Source organism: Moschus berezovskii, chromosome 10, assembly GCF_049115385.1.
Source record: "Moschus berezovskii isolate FMDL1 chromosome 10, NW_MosBer_1.0, whole genome shotgun sequence".
In the NCBI taxonomy this organism is placed as follows: Eukaryota; Metazoa; Chordata; class Mammalia; order Artiodactyla; family Moschidae; genus Moschus; species Moschus berezovskii.
In genome coordinates, this window is record NC_142469.1 from 43,634,186 (window position 1) to 43,655,360 (window position 21,175).

General features: G+C 40.3%; 1 protein-coding gene across 1 annotated transcript; it reads right to left on the minus strand.

Annotated features, from left to right (window-relative positions):
• Window positions 1-911: 911 nt before the first annotated feature.
• On the minus strand, window positions 912-20,424 carry RFPL4B (ret finger protein like 4B). The gene is given in 6 exon segments (XM_088840472.1): window positions 912-1,429; window positions 1,432-1,519; window positions 1,521-1,546; window positions 2,128-2,235; window positions 19,757-19,933; window positions 20,293-20,424. Coding segments are annotated over 6 exon segments (1,032 nt in total). The 3' UTR covers window positions 912-928.
• Window positions 20,425-21,175: the final 751 nt, after the last annotated feature.

The window sequence follows — 21,175 nt, forward strand, 5'->3', positions numbered from 1 at the left end:
AAAGACACGGGTCTGATCTCTGGGTTAGGAAGATCCCATAGAGGAGGAAACAGCAACCCTCTCCAGTATTCTTGCCAGGAAAATCCCATGGATAGAGGAGCCTGGAGGGCTACGGTCCAGTGGGTCGCCAAGAGTCAGACATGACTGAGCACGCAAGCACACATTAGAATAAACATGAATCACCACTAGCAATATCGACCTCAGTGAAAGGTTGTTTTTCAAGACAGTAAAAATGAAAATTTTCTTTCTTTCCCAGTACCTTTGTCTCTCACATTTGAATTTCATGTCAAAATATCTCAACCTGGCATCTTATTCTTTTTACCAAGACAGTTATCATTATCAGGAATTTTACTATAGTAAAGGTATTAAATAATGAAAAAGACACTGTTCCTATCCACAGAATGTAATAATTTAATTTATAATCTACAACTCCCCATTGTATATACTACAAAATAACTGCACAATGTAGTCTCTGATCGTCACAGATATTTAGCTGAGAAAGAGAATTATCCCCAAGTAAAGGCTAAAAATCTGAGGTTTTAAAGTACACGTATGTTGTCGTATGTGAAATGAATCACTAGTTCAGGGTCGATGCATGTTATAGGATGCTCAGAGCTGGCGTGCGGGGATGACCCAGAGGGAGGATAAAGGGAGGAGGGAGGTGGGAGGGGGTTCAGGAGGGGGAACTGATGTAAACCCGGGGCGAATTCATGTCAATATATGGCAAAACCAATATAATATTGTAAAATAATTTGCCTCCAATAAAAAATAAATTACTTAAAAAAAAAATAAAGCAAAGCCTTGGCCATTTCAAAAAAAAATAATAATAAAGTGCTTAATAACACCCCTCTGAAGCCACAAATTTATTTAGCATCAAGGTCTACAAAATATACCCCCAAATCAATAAAAAATTGCCTGGCAACAAAGTCTACCAAATTGCCTCTTCTTTGGTCATTCTGACATTTCTCACATGGAAGATCTCACTCACCTCACTGAAAGAGTCTAGAAAGGGATGAATTTCTGATGGACAGATGGTCAGGAGGGCAGTATTACCACCTTCTCTGGGCAACTCAGGACAAAAGAATGGACACAAAGGCTCCAAACAGGAAATACTACTGTTGATACAGATGAGAGCATCATGACTAACATCCAAAAACTTGATTTCTTCCAACTCAATGTCTAGAAAAATTCCTACTCAGCTAAGGTGAGGGCTTGCAGGAATTCTGATTTCTGGGACGGAGCAGGTATATATTGTCCCAGCCTTCATGCTGATGACCCAGAAGCCATGTTCAAAGGAGAAACCACTCTTCCTCTTCCTGTCGACCAATTTTTTGCAGATTCCCAGAGCCCACTCATTCCTCTTCCCCACTTCTACATCCCAGTAATGGCAGCCAGAGGAGAAACACAGAGTATCCTGGACACAGGCCAGGAGGAAAATCTCTGGGGACCTTCCATCAGGTTTTGGCAGATCTTCCCACACTGGACACTCCTTAGGCCCTCAGAGAGGACAAGAAGGGTTGGTGGTGGCTGCATCCAGAGTTATGTCCTCTCAGAACTTCAGGCACTCATTATTCCTATGCAGACCTTCTTCCAGTTGGGAACCGTGTTGTGTCATGAGAAGAATCAGTTCTCTAATATTCCATTCCTCCAAAGGAGGATTCTCAGTGACAGCTCGGCACACAGGGCAGATCAATTTCAGATCCTTCTATTCTCCCATCCAAATTTGTGTGCAATGAAAGCAGAAATTGTGGGCATAGGCGAGAGCAATGGGGTTGAGGTATATCTCCTGACAAACTGGACAGATTGCCTCTTCTTGCAGATGGTGGGACATGGTCTCTAAGGCTCACTCTTCAGGAGAACTGAGCCAAAATGGCACTTTATTAGCTTCTGGGGGTGATCAGGAGCCTTTGGTACATGATCAGCTCTTCAGTAATCAGGATGTACCTAAATCCAATATAAAAATTAAATAACATAAATCTTTCTATAGTTTATACATGAAAGTGACACTAAGTCACCAGAGAATCATAGCAAAGGCACTGTCCCTGAGGAAAACTATCCAAAATTTAAGTGATTACAAGAAAGAGAAATAGGACAGTGGACATTGTTTTTCCATGGGGGGAAGCTTACCTTTTCTGGAGACTCCTGGGTGAAGTCTGTCTGCTCTGACTGCAGCTTCTCTCCATGGGAGCTGAGTTCAGCTGGATCTTTTTTTTTTTTTTTTTCACTCCACTGGGTCTTTAGCAGGAATCAGGAGTGCAGTCTTCACCCCTAAACAGCATTCCTTTGAAAGTCACTTGCAGTTGAAGAAAAAGAATTTCCACACCTAAATACAATCATAAAAAAGGGGGTGCATACTGAATGGGAGAGAGCATTTTATATATCTGGGTTATATATATATACATATATATCTGGGTTGTATATATATATATATACACACACACACATATATATATAACTGGTTTATATATTTGGGTTAACATCCAAAACATACAAAGAACTCATACAATTTTTAAAAAATCTAATTTTAAAAACAGAGAATCTAAATAGATATTTTTCTAAAGAAGACATAAAAGTGACCAACAGGAACACGAAAATATGTTCAACATATCTACTTATCAGAGAAAAGCAAATCAAAACCACAATATCACCTCATGTGTGGGTGCTCAGTCACTTCAGTTGTGTCCGATTCTTTGCTACCCTATGGACTGTAGTCTGCCAGGCTCCCCTGTCCATGGGATTTCCCAGGCAAGAATACTGGAGTGGGTTGCCATGCCCTCTTCCAGGGGATCTTCCTGACCCAGCAATGGAACGCAAGGATCCTGTTCAAATGGCAATCATCAAAAAATCTACAAACATAGTACGGCCTCTGTGGAGAACAGTATGGAGGTTCCCTGAAAAAAAAATAAAAATAGAACTACTATATGATCCAGCAATTTCACTCCCGGGCATACAGCTGGAGAAAACCATAATTCAAAAACATACATGCACCCCAACGTTTATTGAAGCACTATTTACAATAACCAAGACATGGAAGCAACCTAAATGTCCATTAACAGAAGAATGGATAAAGAAGATGTGGTACATAAATACAATGGACTGTTACTTAGCCATTAAAAAAAAAAATGAAATGTCATTTGAAGCAACATGGATAGACCTGGAGATTATCATATTAAATGAAGTCAGAGAGAGACAAATAATCATATGATATTGCTCACATGCAAAATCTTTTCAAAATGATACAAACAAACTTATTTACAGAGCAGACTCACAGATTTCGAGAATGAACTTATGGTTATTGGGGGTTAGGGTGATAGATTGAGGTTTGGGAATTGACAAATACATGCTGCTACATTTAAAATAGATAACAAGGACCTACTGTGATAAATAGATAAATCAAACAAACAACCTACAAACAACGAATGCTGATGAGGATACGGAGAAAAAGGCGTGTACTGTTGGTACATGATGTGTACTGTTGGTGGGAATGTAATCTGGTGGAGCCACTACAGAAAACAGTCTGGAATTTCCTCAGTTATGCAACTCTATTCTTGGGTATTCAAAAGGTAAGCACAACCAATTAGAGAGAAGTGGTATAGTGACAACAACCCAGACAGAAATGATTGCTTACACTGATTTAGAGGCTTTCGGCTGATGTCCTGAAGTTCTCAAGTCTGTGCCTTGCTCTCTCCAGGCTTCCTCGTGAAGTGAGTTTGAGCTCAAACAATCTGGCTTTTATAGTACCTAAACAGCCATGAAATTAAAAGACGCTTGCTCCTTGGAAGGAAAGTTATGACCAACCTTGATAGTATACTAAAAAGCAGAGACATTACTTTGCCAACCAAGGTCCGTCTAGTCAAGGCTATGGTTTTTCCCGTGGTCATGTATGGATGTGAGAGTTGGACTGTGAAGAAAGCTGATGGCCGAAGAATCGATGCTTTTGAACTGTGGTGTTGGAGAGGCCTCTTGAGAGTCCCTTATACTGCAAGGAGATCCAACCAGTCCATTCTAAAGGAGATCAATCCTGGGTGTTCATTGGAGGGACTGATGCTAAAGCTGAAACTGCAATACTTTGGCCACCTCATGCGACGAGTTGACTCACTGGAAAAGACTCTGATGCTGGGAAAGGTTGGGGGTGGGAGGAGAAGGGGACGACGGAGAATGAGATGGCTGGATGGCATCACCGACTCTGTGGACATGAGTTTGAGTGAACTCCGGGAGTTGGTGATGGACAGGGAGGCCTGGTGTGCTGTGATTCATGGGGTTGCGGAGAGTCGGACACGACTGAGCGACTGAACTGAACTGAACTGAACTGAACTGAAATCACAGTCCCCGCCCACAATCAGGATCATTGTCTAAGCTCCAAATCTAATCAAGTGAACTCACTCTTCTGGAACAAGATGATGGCATGAAATCACATGCCAAATTTCACAGTTCTACAGTTATCCTCTTCGAGTTAAACTAGCAAACCTACTGCCATCTAAATAAGATTATCCAATTTCAGAGTTCAACTTTAAAAAGTAAAACATTTTGGAGATCAAATACAAAAATACACTGCTGAAATCTAATCAATTATTGCCTAATGTAATCACATCTCTGGTACAATGTTAATGAATAGGATCTAGAATCATTTTCATATCCTTGGACTCAGCAATTCCACTCTTGGAGGGTAGCTATTAAATGCGATAAGAGAGAGAGCAGCCAGGTAAGCCTGTTGCCTTGCCAGAACCTTCTTTTACTTTAAGAGTTTTCTAGTTTAAACAATAAATTATGTAGCATCTGTATTAGAAGTAGAAAGGACAATGAAAATCACAATGAAGGAGAGCTAAGACAGAATCATCAAAAAAGATAAAAACTCTAATTCAAAAAGATACATGCACCCCAGTGTTCACAACAGCACTATCTACAATAGTCAAGACTGGAAGCAACTCAAATGCCCATCAACAGATGACTGCTTTAAGATGATGTGGGGTGTGTGTATCTAAAGCTATATATAATGGAATATTATTCAGTCATAAAAAAGAATGAAATAATCCCATTTGCAACAACATGGATGGACCTAGAGATTATCATACAAAGTAAAGTTGGACAAAAACAAATATAATATGAAATGGCTTGTATGTAGAATCTTAAAAAAAAAAAAGATATAAATGAATGTATTTACAGAACAGAAAGAGACCCATAGACATAGAAAACAAACATAGGGTTACAAAAGAGGAAAGGGAGTAGGGGATGGATATATTAGGAGTATGGGATTAGCAGATACAAACTGCATGCAAACTTCATGCACGTGTGCTCAGTCACTCAATTTTATCTTACTCTTCGCAACCCGATGGACAATAGCCCACGAGGCTCCTCCATGCATGGGATTATCCCAGCAAATACTGCCATCCTCTTCTCTGGGGGCTCTTCTTAACCCAGGAATAAAACCAAGCCTCCTGCATCTCCTGCATTGCAGGCAGACTCTTTACCATTGGACGACCAGGAAAGCCCTAGTAACATCATCAGTTCAGTAGCATCATAGGTAACCTCTTTTCTTTGTCTGAAATCTGTGAGAGTTGAAGATTTTATGTTAAAGTTTGTTTCTTACCACTTTCTTAAGTATTGAGCCACTTGGGAAGCCCAATGGAGAAGGAACTAGCAACCCACTCTAGCATTCTTGCCTGGGAAATGCCAAGGATAGAGGAGCCTGGTGGGCTACAGTCCATGCTGTTACAAAAGAGTAGAACATGATTTAGAAACTAAAACAACAGCAACAGGGAACTCTCTCCAATATCTTACAATAATCTTCCAAGTAGCATTTTAATTTCACCATCTGCAGTGATTTTGGAGCCCCAAAAAATGAAGTCTGTCACTGTTTCCACTGTTTCCCCATCTATTTGCCATGAAGTGATGGGACCGGATGCCATGATCTTAGTTTTCTGAATGTTGAGTTTTAAGCAAACTTTTTCACTCTCCTCTTTCACTTTCATCAAGAGGCTCTATAGTTCTTCTTTGCTTTCTGCCATAAGGGTGGTGTCATCTGTGTATCTGAGGTTATTGATATTTCTCCCTGCAAACTTGATTCCAGCTTGTGCTTCATCCAGCTTGGCATTTTGCATGATTTACTCTGCATATAAATTAAATGAGCAGGGTGACAATATACAGCCTTGATGTACTCCTTTCCCAATTTGGAACCAGTCCGTTGGCCCATGTCTGGTTCTAACTGTTGCTTCTTTATCTGCATACAGGTTCTTCAGGAGGCAGGTAAGGTGGTCTGGTATTCCCATCACTTGCTCCTTGGAAGAAAAGCTATGACCAACCTAGACAGCATAATAAAAAGCAATGACATTACTTTGCTGACAAACGTCCATTTATTCAAAGCTGTGGTTTTTCCAGTAGTCATGTATGGATGTGAGAATTGGACTATAAAGAAAGCTGAGTGCCAAAATATTGATGCTTTTGAACTGTGGTATTGGAGAAGACTCTTGAGCATCCCTTAGACTTCAAGGAGATCAAACCAGTCAAACCTAAAGGAAATCAATCCTAAATATTCATTGGAAGAACTGATGCTGAAGCTGAAACTCCAATACTTTGGCCACCTGATGCAAACAAGTGACTACTTGGAAAAGACCCTGATGCTGGGAAAGATTGAAAGCAGGAGGAGAAGGGGATGACAGAGGATGAGATGGTTGGAGGGCATCACCAACTCAATGGACATGAGCTTGAGTAAACTCTGGGAATTGGTGATTAACAGGGAGGCCTGGTGTGCTGTAGCCGATGGGGTGGCAAAGAGTCAGATACGACTGAGTGACTGAACTGAACTGATGATAATCTACCATGAAAAATAATCTGAAAAGAAAATTATATATATATAGGACTAGTGAATCAGCGGGTAAAGAATCCGCCCACAATGTGGGAGATCTGGGTTCAATTCTTTGGTTGGGAAGATCTGGAGAAGGGAATGGCTTACCCACTCCAATATTCTGGCCTGGAGAATTCCATGGACTATATAGAACATGGGATTGCAAAGAGTCAGACACAACTGAGTGACTTTCACTTCACTTCACTTCCTAGTAGTACAGAGGCTAAGAATCCTCCTGCCAATGCAGCAGACACAGGTTCAATCCCTGGTGATGGATAGGGAATCCTGGCATTCTTCAGTCCATGGAGTCACAAAGAGTCAGACATGACTGAGCGACTGATCAACACCAACCATGAATATACATCCACATACACATATGTATTCATATATATATAACTGAATCACTTTGCTGTACACCTGAAACACAATATTGTAAATAAACTATACAGCAATTTTTAAAAATTAATTTAAAAATGTAGCATTTGGAAGGTCAATGAATTTTTGTTGCCATGGACAATTTATCTGGTCACTGATTTCACTTTCATGAGTTAAAAATCTATATCAATGGGTCTCAAAATTTTAAAATCTTAATCTCAAGACTTCTCACACTCTTAAAGTTGACCGAGTACCCTCAAAATCTCAAAATCTTTGCGTTTATGTGAATTCTATTTCAGCATATATACACCGTTAGAAATTAAAACAGAAAATTTTAAAGAATATATCTAGTTCATTTAATAAAACAAAACTACTATATGTTAACATAAATAACAGTTTTATAAAAAATAACATTTTCCTCTGGAGCAAGAAAATAATTAGTGAGAAGAATCCCACTGTTTTGCATGTTTACAAACCCCTGTAATTCCTGCTTAACAGAAGACTGATGGATCCTTATATCTGTCTCTGCAATCTGTTGTCATATGTTGTTTCGGTTGAACTATGTGAAGAAAATTTGGCTTCCCACAGATATTTAGTTGGAAAGGGAAGAGTTTGCCCTAATAGTATTAGTATTAGATGCCCTAATAGCGACTCTAATGATCAGGAATCCTCTGGCCATTATTGAAGGACCATTGCTCTACAACAAATTTCATGACTCTAAGAGGAAGCCCCAAATCTCAGCTTCTTGACAACCAAAGACCCTAATGATGAACCCAACCATTTTTTTGTGTGGCTTCTGTAATCTCAGAACCAATTCATATTATGTATTTAAATATGAATCATCTTCATACCTTTGCCCAATTATGATGAGGGTTCTTTCTTTTTCTATTTCAATTATTAACTACGATGATGATGCCAAATCAAGTTGTTCTCTACAGCGGTGTCTGACATCTAATAGACCCAAGAGATGTTTAACTATGACAAAAAGCATCATCTCTCATTGACATACATTTTTCAGCCAGATCCGAATGTGGCTTGATTACACACTGACTCACTGCTGCCTCTGAGACTTGGTATGCTGGAAGAAATATTTCTTCCCCAGAAATACTTTGATTCTAGATTCTTCATTACTACCATAATGCTGAGTTCAGGGAGAAATGTCATTTTTTAAATTTTCAAGTGCTGGAAATATTTGGAGTCACTTATCTATAATATCAATACTCTCATGACAATATATCAAAAATGTACATGAAGTTTTTTTTTAATTTTTAGAATAAATTTTAATTATCATTAGTGCTTACAAGTTGAGTTTAAATCACAAAATGAGCTTGTTTCCGTGGTTTCCTGATTAAAAAAGAAATCGACTTTCACATATGCTAGTTAGATAAGATGCAACTTTGGTGAGGGAGGGGGCATAGTCAGCCCTAACGTTCCTACAAGATGATGATGTGTTTACTTAAACCCTGTTTATATTTTTCAAAAGGCAGCAGCTGTAGTGGGGCAGCTTCTCACAATTAACTTCCATCCCCTGGTGTGGGACTCATCTCCTCTCTCCTCTGTTCCCCTGTGATACATTAAACTGGACACTTCTGTGTATCTGAAAGAAGACAGGGCACTTCTCTGAATTATTGATGCCACCAAAGCCCGCTAATGGAGCGCCCATGCTCTCCTCTTCAAAAGGAGCCATGCTTTGCAGACCTGGCAAGCTCCACGAAGAGAACATTTTAGGCACTTTAGAATATACAGTATGTTCAAAAAAAAAGCCAAGGATGATGAGATTCCTTAGTTATATATTTAATAAAATATAACCTCTACTCTTGTATTATTCAGGACCTCTTAATTTTTATACCTCTGATTTTATTTTCAAAAATATTGAGGAAAAAAATGGAATAATTTTATGTGTTTTATTCACAAGATGTCTAGGAACTAGCCACAGAGTCCTTTATCTACAGAAAATTACCTATAAAAAATACCAAATTCTAGACTGGGTCTTCATGTAAGTTTCAATGACCTTAGACACTTGCCTTCAAATAAAGTATTGCTTAGTCACCCCTAGTGGCCTCACTCTTCTGTCACCCTGTAGGTCCCAGACTCTGAGCAAGGGTCGGTGTGAGTTTGCAGAGGCCAGAGGGAGTCGGTGTGAATTTGCAGGAACAATGACATACACATAACCCTGCCCCTGGGGCTGTTTATCTTTGCAACTTCTAGAGCCAAATATAAGTGTTTTCAGATTATCCATATGTTTCTCCTCTGGTTTAGGGCTGTCGAAATATTTTTGTGTAGGTGAGGAAGTCTAAGTCAAAATAAATTTCCTTTTCCCCTAACTATCTGACATTCAATGTATTATTGAAAGCAGCCTGCAAATCTCTTCAAAAGCCTAGAGCTGCACCACCTGGACCTCAGGGAATTCAGGTAGTTAGGTGAGCCCTGCCCACAGTCCCCTCCAGCTCAGGGGCTCACCAGTCTCCCAGAGGTCAGAGACCAACAATCAGGCTCACGAATAAGGCTAGATCCAGCTGAAATCACCCTCCAGGCATCCTCTTTGGATGAGCAGGCCCACCGCTCTTCAGTTACAGACCAAAATCCCTACTATGTCCTCTTGGAAGCTGCCCCTCTCTCAAGACTCATCTTCTAGAATCCACAAACCCTCCTTTTAGTCCTTCCCCATCCTCCATCCCGATTCAGGACAGGTTAGTTCTCTCTGCCTAGAACCAGTTTCAGCTGGCTACTGGGCCAACACCCAGCCATGTGGGATTTTAGTTCACAGATCAGGGATGGAACTGTGCCCCCTGCAGTGAGGTGTAGGGTCTTAACCACTGAACCACCAGAGAAGTTCCAGAAACCCCGATTATATCCTCTTATAACACCCTGCATCCTTTCTACAAGTAAGTTATCACAGCGTTAGTTTTCACTTATGGATGTGATCTCTTGATTCATCCAAGGTCCCTAATAATATTAACACTTAGGACTTTTACTGTGTTGCCAGGCACTTTTCTAAGTATGTCATGTTTTCCAGAATTAAATCTTTGCAGCACAGAAGGCAGATGCTGTTATCATTTTAACCTCTCAGATGATGAATTCAAAGTTTTACCATCACCAAACTGAGTGACCCTAGTGTGTTACTAAAGTTCTCTGGATTAAGTATCTTTGGTGTCTTTCATGGGACTTCCCAGGTGGCGCTAGTGGTAAAGAACCCACCTGCCAATACAGGAGACATAAAAGACTCTAAAGCTCCCCTGAAGGAGGAATGGCAACCCACTCCAGGATTCTTGCCTGGAGAATCCCATGGACAGAGCAGCCTCATGGACTACAGTCCATAGGGTCACAAAGAGTTGGACACAACTGAAACAACTTAGTATGCAGCAGGCAGCAGTGTCTTTCACAGGAGACAGAAATAAATTTCTACCCTGTTAAAATCGGAATATTTTATGCATACAGTCCAATCCAATTGAAGGTCAATTAAAATAGGTGCTAATCTAGTTTGGTTTTTTTCTTTTTTTTTTTTTAGTTTCTGGAGCTATGTGGATCCATGCTATCTTGACAATCTCATCAGACTTTACCCAGGGATTGAAAACCCTGGACCCCAGCTATATTTTCTACCATATTTTTCATTTTTCTGACAGTTATCATCTAACTGAAGACATAGGTGTGACTTATTGGCTTGTCTATACTTCTAAGTGTCCTTTCTGCTTGGACATTGGCTCTCAGTTTTTTTACAGTTCTATTAGAGTTCCTCAGATCATTGCAAGACAAGAAATGGCAATGACTAATCAGAAAAGACTGCCCAGTTTCGTGTACACAGCGCAGGATGCCTTATACAGTCAAATGTTTCAGTTACTATAAACATAACACGCTGTGCTGCCCGTCGTCATGAGGTAAGTCCAAATAAACTAACCAAAATAACTCTCCTTCAGAAGAGCCAGCTACATCCCAAATTTTACACACAAACATCAAATGAGCGTCTGCTATCTGTGAGACACACACATTGTTAAAATACTGAGGCGACCCTCAAACAGGAATGATACTGCTGATGCCCTGTATGTTACAGCACAATTAATGGAGGTAAGACAAATATATGAGAAAGTAAATAATACTGTTAAGTAGACAAGATGGTGTGCGGTATGTGCTGGACTACTGGTTACTCAAACATCTTTAAGCCACATCTATATATAGATAACAGAGGACAGCATAGTTTGGTCTGTTTTTAGACATCCTCTTTTCAGAATCTTCATACCTATTAATGCTCATTTCTTAAAATGGCATCAAAGGCCATTGAAAGCAATGTCAACTAATCTATTCTACATGAATGGACTGGAGGTACTTAGTATAGCTTTATATTCTAACCAAGCTCTCCTCACATCCTAAAACAATTCCAATTATCCACGATTGCCCACAGGAAGTATCTAATAAGTATTATGGATTGATAGTCTGTAATGAATTTCTTTATTGATTCCTGTACTTCTACCACTTCCCAGGTGGCGCAGTGGTAAAGAATTCACCTGTCAATGCAGGAGATGCAAGAGATGCCAGTTTGATCCCTGGGTCGGGAAGATCCCCTGAAAGAAGAAATGGCAACCCACTCTAGTATTCTTGCCTGGAGAATCCCAGGTACAGAGGAGGGTGGTGGGCTACAGTCCACGGGGTCACAAAGAGTTAGACACAATTGAGCATACATGCTTTGCCTGGAGAAACCCAGGGACGGCGGAGCCTGATGGGCTGCCATCTATGGGGTCACACAGAGTCAGACACAACTAAAGTGACTTAGCAGCAGCACTTATACTTCTACCACAAATATGTACTACTATCTGCTGTGATGGCCCTGCCATTGGTGGCAGGAGGACATCTAAGTGCCTCTATTGATGTGATGCATCTAAGTTCTGAATCTCAAGGGAAGGCTCGGCAGACTTGGAACTGGAAGGGGTTAGCATGGACATGTAAATGAAAGCCTAGAAGATTAGAAAGGAGGGCCTAGGGCAGGACCCTGGGCAACACCACCATTTAAGGAAGGGGAAAAGCAACTCCCAAAAGATCATGTTAAAGACACTGAGGAAAAGAGACTCCTGCAATTGACAACACAACTCTGGAATCCAAAGGCCAATGGAATCAACACTTGAGAAGATCTAGCAGTTCAGCCTAACTGGAGCCGGAAGTCAGGCCAGGAAAATCCAAAGCTAGGAGTTCCAGGGGACTGTGTAATTGGACACAGGTCTGAACTCTAAATGAACAAGGAAGTCTGGGAAAAGAAATATGTTGTAGCATATTAGTCCAAGTGAGAAAGGCCAGGCAACCACATACACTGCCGAATGGAGATCAGAGCAAAGCTCCCAATTCAACAACACAAATCCAGATGGGAAGAAAGGGTGGGAAGGCAAGAGCATGTCTACTTAAATTATTAAGTTTCAATGTAATACAATGTTGTACACAATTTATGCATAGTATCTTTCCTCTAAAAACTTCTATTCTAGGTAAATCCTCTTTAAAAAAAAAAAAATACTGGTATTGACCAAGGTCTCCTCTGCTAGTGTTTAAAACGAGAAGCATATTAGAAATGACTTATTTGCTTATTAATGAAGTAATCACAGTCTTAAAATCTTCAACAAAACTATCCCAGATGCCTCTCTTCTGCAATAAAAAATTTAAATTGCCTTACATATATTTTAGGCTATTGAAAAATAATCACTAAGTTTTAGAGGAGCTATTACACAAAAATATAAAAATGCTTTAAAATAATCAAAGAACAGTCACCTAATTAAACATGGCCTTGAAGGTATATACTGATGCTCAAATCAGTCCAGCCAGGATGTTGAAAAGTCAAATCGCAAAGTATATCCAGCTTGTGCTTATGAAATGTCCAGAGGATTTATCTGTAGGCTGCCCAGAGTGATCTTGTTCAGGGATTAATAAAAAACTAAGCACAGTGAGGTCAGCACATCATATAACTGAAAGTTTATTCCATGCATTGAAGAAGAGTTTTGAAGTGCAGATTTTTTTTTCAGGCTTAAAGAAGCTTAAGATTCTTTGGTGTCAAAGTATTTCAAGTAACTTCGGTTTACTGATTCAGCAAAACTAAGTTTCTGTGGAGAAATCGTTTCCTAGGAAGATGACCTCTTCCTCTGACCGGGCTGGAAAGAACAACACTCCTGTCCAGAGATTTTATCTATTCCCAGTCAGTTGCCCCTACAAGGCCGAGAAGTGGAAATCTGCCGTTGCACACTGCCATCTACCGCGTCTCTATGGGAACTGGAGCCCCAGGCTGCAATATTTTTTATTCCAACCTTGATGGCAAGGAAACCAATTCATTTGTGAGAGGTTTTATGAATATTAGAAAAAGATATAACTAAGAGATGTGCACTTATGCAGTTAAAATGCATTGAGATTCATAGGATGATGATTTTAAGAATGGCAGGGTAAAATTAGACAAGAAATTGTCTCACTTGAGGAAATCAACTTAAAAAATCTCTAATCCCTTTTCTTGGCATCCCAGAAAATAGGCAAAAAGGCATTCTGTTTTGTTTTTTTTAAAAAAATCAGATCCGAAAGCATACAATTCTAAGATGACTGAGTTATGTATATGTATATATAAAAAGGAAAAAATATCTTCACGCATGTCTGTTTTATTTGCTCTTCTAACATTATCAGGCATTAACTGTCCAAGGTTCAACAGCCTATATTTGTCCATCTGCTCCTATTTTTCATCTTGGTGCCTAACTTCCAGTCTTTTCTCTGCAATAGTGACGTCAAAAGAGAGGAGACAGTACGTAATACTAAACTGTGACACATAGGGTTGTTAGCTGAGATTGTCAGCAGCTCCTATAGGTCAGTGAGGGGAGAGATTTTGAAATTCAAATAGAATTTTAATATGGATTTAATTCACCAAATCATCAGTACTACTAATAACTGAATAATGGGTGAATTTCAATGTAATAGTTGATCATAATCCATGCTAGTGCATGGTCGGTACACAACTAGTACCTAAAACTAGTGAGCCCTGGCAAGAATATCTCTGCAAGGAGTTGACTAGCTGCAGAGAAGCACTCTGCATTAGCAGCGGGCTTGAAATACCATGATTCCAAATACAATTTTTTCCCAACATGTTAGGCAGGGTCTTGTAAAAACTACTGTGGGGAAAATAACAATATAGGATGACTCCTGGAGTAGGTAAGTAAGAATTCAGTCTCTGGGAAACAAGCATCTAAAAAAGAAATACGAGTCACAGAAGCTCAGTGTGGAAAAGAACAAGGGTGTTAGAAAAGAAGGGAGAGGGGACTCCCACTGTGTGATTTTGTTCTGTGTTGGTTCTTACCATCTTGTTCCTCAGTCCAAAAGACTGAGAGGGCTCCAGCATGATTTTTTTAAGTGAATTATATCAAAGGAATGGACAGTGTTTTTTTTTTGTTTTTGGCAACCAGTTTACTAAAAGAATTTTTACAAAGAAGACTTGTTTTTGAGCCTTCAGATCTCTACAGATCTTTCAGAAATGGTCTGAAGTCCCTTTTCAAGGAAAGGTAACAGTGTAAAGGCATGAGTGTCCCTTAGGTATGGGAGAACTGAGCACAAATTCTGCACTTCAGCTGTTATAGCCATTCCTTTCTGCTCCAGGCTGATTGGACAGTTCATAACAACCCAGTTTCTGAGAGTTAGATGAAGCTTCAATCTCCTAACTGTGAGCACCCACCCACCACAGCCCTCACTGCTCAAGGGACTAAATAAAATCATCAATTTCTCTCTCCCTCAGAATTAGATGGGTTTATAAAAGAGAGAAGTTTTTTATCCTTTCTTATAATCTAAATATTTATCTCATGTTTCCAAATAACTTCCAGGAAGGGCAAACCCAAGCAAAATGTCGTTTGGACCCCTAATTTTAAACACCTGCCAGTATCATGTTCAGACAAGATCAGTCAGAAACTTTCCAAGCCTCTGACTTCCCCTTCTCTCTGCATGTGCTTGCCCAAGGCACTCACTTCTCACAACTAGACATACCGCCCCCCCCGCTTTGGCTGTTACCCCAGGCTGAGTCACCCTTATCTCTGGCCCCAGCTGCTGACAACAACCTCCTGCTTGGTGGGCCTGCATGTACTCTGCTCCACTTTCAGTCTTTCTGTGGCTCACACCCACCACTCCCTGCCCCTTGGTTAGAACTCTTCAGTGGATCCCTATTGTCCCTAAGACAAAGACCAAAATCCTCAGCCAGGCCCACAAAGCACGTATTGCTCAGTGTCTGGACCCTGTCCGCCTCTTTAGTCTTAACTCTCATCACTCTCCTCTGTTCTCCATACCAGGTCCTTTCTTCAGTTCTGTGATGTGCTAAGCCCCTCCCCACAATGCCAGATCACGCACTGATGAAATGCTCTTTGGGCCTGAAAGGCTCCTCCCTCCATTAAGCATTACTTCTCCTGAAAATCTTCCCCTAAGCCCAGGCTTAAGTCTTATGCCTTTGATAAACTATTTTATTGAACTTCATTTGTTTCCTTTGGAGCACTTATTCTACTATATAATTATTACCATTGTATATGTACTGCTACCAAGTGATCAAATTATTGAACATGATTACTCATTTATAAGGGCCTGCCTGGTGGTTCAGACGGCAAAGAATCTGCCTGCAATGCAGGAGACCCAGCTTTGATCCCTGGGTCAGGAAGATCCCCTGGAGAAGAGAACGGCAACCCATTCCAGTATTCTTGCCTGGAGAATTCCATGGACAGAGGAGCCTGGTGGGCTACAGTCCATGGGTCACAAAGAGTCAGACACGACTGAGCTACTAACACAATATACATATTCACTGATACTCCAGCTCTCCTGGTAGACTATACATTCCATGAGGACAAGAGCAGCTTCCGCTCACCTTTATATCCTGAGCACCTCGCCAGCATCAGCTTCACAGAAGTGTGATCTATGTAGACTCCTGAATTTCCTGTGAAGGGAAGACCTTCAAAATATGTCTCTTGTTAATGTATATCAGAGATTCTTGTAACATGGTTAAAAACATTTTACTAACAATTAGAGGAAATCTAAAACTTCCAGTGTCCCTGAGACAGGTTAAAAAAAAAAAAATCCTTAAGTTCACTCAGGTGTATAGAACTGATGTTGTGATTTTCATCAAGACAAGCATTGTTGAAGTAAGATGGAGAGAAATGGTGGCCAAATCCTGAGTGGCAGACCATGGAAAGGCTTGTTGACTGGGAAAACACACACACACAGAACCTAAAAGTTGAGAATTATGTTCTATTTGGCAGATTTTCTGAGGACTTACGCCTGGAAAATAGCCTCTCGGATCACTCCCAGGAACTACTCCAAAGAGATATGGGAGAAGCCAGGACATAGAGGGTTTTTGCAAAACAAACAAACAAACAAAAAAATACAGGTAGTCAGAACATCAGAGATTACTCAAAGAAAACCAAACATCTCAAGTTAAAGAATTTAGCACCTTTCTGTGTAAGACAAGAGAGTCTGGGCTCATTGAAATCATTCCTTTGATAGCACCTTAGCTATCTAGGGCCTCTATCTTTTTTTTTCTCCATCCTGAATCCCCCTCAGGATGCATAGTCTGGAGTGGCTTCTGTGACTGCTGGCTTGATGGCAGCAATATCCTTTGTTTACTGATACGGCAGGCACATTCTTGGTCCACAGGCTAGAATATCTGGCTTTGTGTGGTAACTACATACCACTGTCAAGCTTCTACAACTAAATTCCTTGACTAGGTCAATGTCATTCATTTTACTGATTTATGTCCATGTAAATATTTTATTCACGGATTGAGATAGATCTAGGTTTGATTTCTGGGAGCCGCTTCTTAGCTGTGTGACCAGGGAAAGTTATTTAACCTCTGTGAGAGCCAGTTTCCTCATCTGTAAATTACGGGAAATAGAGCTTACGTTATAGTACTGTGAGTCAGAGATAATGCATGGAAATCACCTATCATTCTGGCATTTAGTTGCCACTCTAATCATTGAAATGGTTATACCAAGAAGAGGCAGAACTACCGGTGGAATTCATATATTTACTGCCATTTACTTAACATTTATTCAACTAAGAAAAAGCACATTTTCTTTATTTCCTTTACCATCTACTCACTGTATTAAGTACCAGGATTTATAAGTCATTCAATAGTTTAACCTCTTGATACTTAATTTAAGCTGTCTCAATATCATACAAATGATGTTACTATTAACCCAAGCAGTTTAAAAGTGAGTTTTAATCCTTCCTCCTCCTGTCCAAGTAATCAGATAGACTCAAAGCTCCTTATAGTTTAAAAGCTCTTCCAAGTTTATAGCACTGGAAATGGTATGTCCATTGCACCTAGTCTTTATTTCCACTTACTAATGAGCACTGACTGGGTTATAATCTCCTTATGAACTAGCAGAGATGATTTCTGCGTCCCCAGAAATGAATTACTGACTGAGGTCAGAGTTTGTCCTCAGGGGAACTGATTAAGAAAATTATAAAACTGGGCCAGAAACTGAGCAAGTACTAAGTAGAAGTAAAGAAGCTAGTTTCTAAGGTCATGGTGGTAAAGATGATTTGCTCTGGTACACGATTTGTGACAAGGGAAAAGTAATAGTACAAGATACAAACAAGACAACTAAACTTTTCGTTGTCCTCATCATGGTGATTTTATTCCTGAGATTACAGAACAAAATCAGTAAGAGATTGAAGGCAAAGGCCTCTAAACCCTGAAACTTATATCAGTCTGATCACAGAAAATCTTATGGACATCTGGGGTTTTTTGATGACGATTCATCAACTCAGGCTTCCTAGGTGGGGCTAGTGGTAAAGCACCCACCTGCCAATTCAGGAGACATAAGAGACTCGGGTTTCATCCCTGGGTCAGAAAGGTCTCCTGGAGGAGGGCATGGCAACCCACTCCAGTATTCTTGCCTGGAGAATCCCATGGACAGAGGAGCCTGGCAAGTTACAGTCCACAGGGTCGCACAGAGTTGGACATGTCTAAAGCGACTTAGTACACACACGTTTACCACCTCTCCATCCGTCCGTTCATTTTAGGCAATAATAATTTTCAAAACTCTACCACAGACCACAACTTTGATAGGTACTAAAGGTATTTAATGAATGTCAGGAACTGGCTCAAGAAATGTACGCTCTGGGCTGATCACCACAACATATTACGCAGCTGCCATATTGGTGAAGCAGAGGGAGAAATTGAATCATGAGGAAGGAAGGAGCATCTCGTTATTTTAGAACAATGAAAAAAGAAGCCAGGACAATACTTTGTTTATGACTTGCATAGGCGATGTGCCATACTCTAGCTGATGTAAGACTGAAGTATACACATGTGTTCCATTCCTGCTGAATCTCACTCTCCCTAGAAACCAGAAGGGCACAGCTTACTTCTTCATCCCTTCCTTACAAAGCACAGCACAGTGCCCAGCACAGAATTATTAAAGTTCCAGCTGAAATAAATTACAGAATGTTTTCTGAGAAAAAAGTGCAAGTGGCAAAGACTGTGCAACAGACAGGTGCATCTCTCAAAGGCATCAGAGAATCGGGGTAGGACTTTGAAGGTATTCAATGTGCCAGTGGGCTACTGAAAACTGGTCTTTTGGGACCCAGGTGCTGATTCTGAGATGCTCAAAAATGATGACCCAGCAAAAGAGCAAAACGGTCAAATTGGTGACTGTTTGTATGATGTGCTCAGTCATTCTAGTCGTGTCCGACTCTATGCCACTCCATAGACTATGTGACTGAGGAGTCTTTTAAAACTTTGGATATTTTTTTAAAGGTTTCATTTATTTTGTTGACATGTACACCTGCTCTATTTTATTTATTTATTTTTGGCTGCACTGGGTCTCCTTTGCTGCGAGGGCTTTCTCTAGTTCCGGAGAATAGGGGCTACTCTCGGGTTGTTGTGTGAGGGCTTCTCACTGCAGTGGCTTCTCTCGGTTCTGAGCACAGGCTCTAGGCAAGCAGGCGTCAGTAGCTGCAGCTTGAAGGCTCTAGAGCAAGGGTTCAGGAGTTGTGGCGCAGAGGCTTAGTTGTTCAGGGGCATGTGGAATCTTCCAGGGATCGAACCCGCGTCCCCTGCATTGGCAGGCAGATTCTTATCCACTGCGCCACCAGGGCAGTCCTGAAAAATGTGAATTTATATCAAACTACTTTTGATATTTTTAAAGTAAGAAGCCCCAAAGACTTGCTTCAAAACCGTGTTCCAAAACCACACATGTGTACGTGCCCAGTCCCTGGGTTATATGGCCTATTAAAGCACAAAGATTCTCCACTAGCTAACACAATCATGGAATTTTTCTTTCAAATTTAAGAATCAAGCCCTTAATGTAAGTAGACAGTGAGGGGGTTTTTATGAATAGCCTCCCTATTATCATGGTTCATGACTTTTTACAATGCAATTATTGTGGCACGTATCATAACATAATTGAGATTCTAGAAAAGGAAATGAGTGGTAACTGAAGGGACAGTTACTCAAGAAAATGCGAATGCCATTTTATTTGCAAATTAAATTAAAAATATAATGAAATGGGTATAGAAAATTGACTGAAAAATTAATTGAGAGAAACGAATTTGGAATACTTTGTAAGGGACATCTGTAAGAAATTCCTCTGATACTCTCTGATTTTCAGAGAGTAAATCTCTTCCTGTAAGCTTAAACTTTAATAGAAGCCAGACCAAAGACAGATCTTTATAAGACGTCAGAGTAGCCAGATTTATACTCTGAGGCCAAATGGTGAACTTGTGGACTTGCCTGGCCTGAGTAACAAGCAATAGGGAATTTTTCAATATGAACTCCAAATCAATATTTAGGCTAGAGTTTTTTCACATCTGCCTTCTTTTCACTCCCACTCTCTCTCTCTCTCTCTCTCTCTCAATCATCTCTGCCTTTACTGATTGAAAAAAATAAACAAGTTGAAGACATCAAGACATTTTGCTCTAAATACTTTAGCATGTTGCTCTTAAGAACAAAGCAATTCCCCTTCAGTGACAGTTTCATCGCAATCAAGAATCAAAGCATAAGGATCTAGATTCTATCTATTATATCTCTTAAATCTTCTGATTCTAGAACAGCCCACCACCAACAACAACAATAACAACTTTTTGTTTAAGCCGACATTTTGATAAGTCCGTGCCAGGTGACTGTAGACAGTCCCCTCATCTGGATCTAACTGAGTCCTCATGTTTGGGTTCAGGTCAAACTGGATCATTTTCTTTAAAAGTGGATCACAATAGTGTTTACTGCTCATTGTCTCTTTCAATAATAGGCGACTCTTAAAAACAAATAGAAACTATGAGTTGACCTTTTAAAATAAAGTATCAAAGAGGTAAGAAACTGTAGATTTGTTCACTGCCAGTTTCTTTAGTTTAGGACAGTGTATTCACCAGGTGTGTGTGAATCTTAAAATTTCTGAGCATGTTCTGAAGGGATACAACCAGACTTTAGAGGTTTACTCAAGCCTCCTTTTTCTTCCTCCACTGATTTTTCAACTTGAGAATTTAGAAAGTGACTGTTCATTATCCAAGCCCTTTTAAAAGAGAAAAAGAAGTGGGTGGCACTATAAAGGGAGAATCTTAGCTGCCGGGATAAGAGACAAAATTTATGACTTTCCCACTGATTCTTCAGCCAATTTCGCCCCTCCTCTGTCCCCACTTCTCCTGAGATTAAAACATGCTTGAATTGGAGTAGTCGTTTCCTTCCTTCTGTTCAGTGCCAGTTCTCAGAGGAAAACATCCATTTTGCTCTTTGGTTCTTGTAGCCCAGAGACTGCAATGAAAGAACCTGCTGCTTCCTGCAGTTGAAGGATTTTATTTTGGGGGCTGCAGGGCAGGAAAGAGATTCGAAGGGTGTGTGTGTGTCAAGCGTGGGTGTGAGAATGATTTTCTCCAGGGCCAGTTAGTTGGCCTAGAGCCCAGAGTGAACCATTCATCCACCTTAAATTGCACCGTGAAACAGAGATGGCTGGAGGAAGTCACTAAGTGGCCTTGCCACTATGCTGC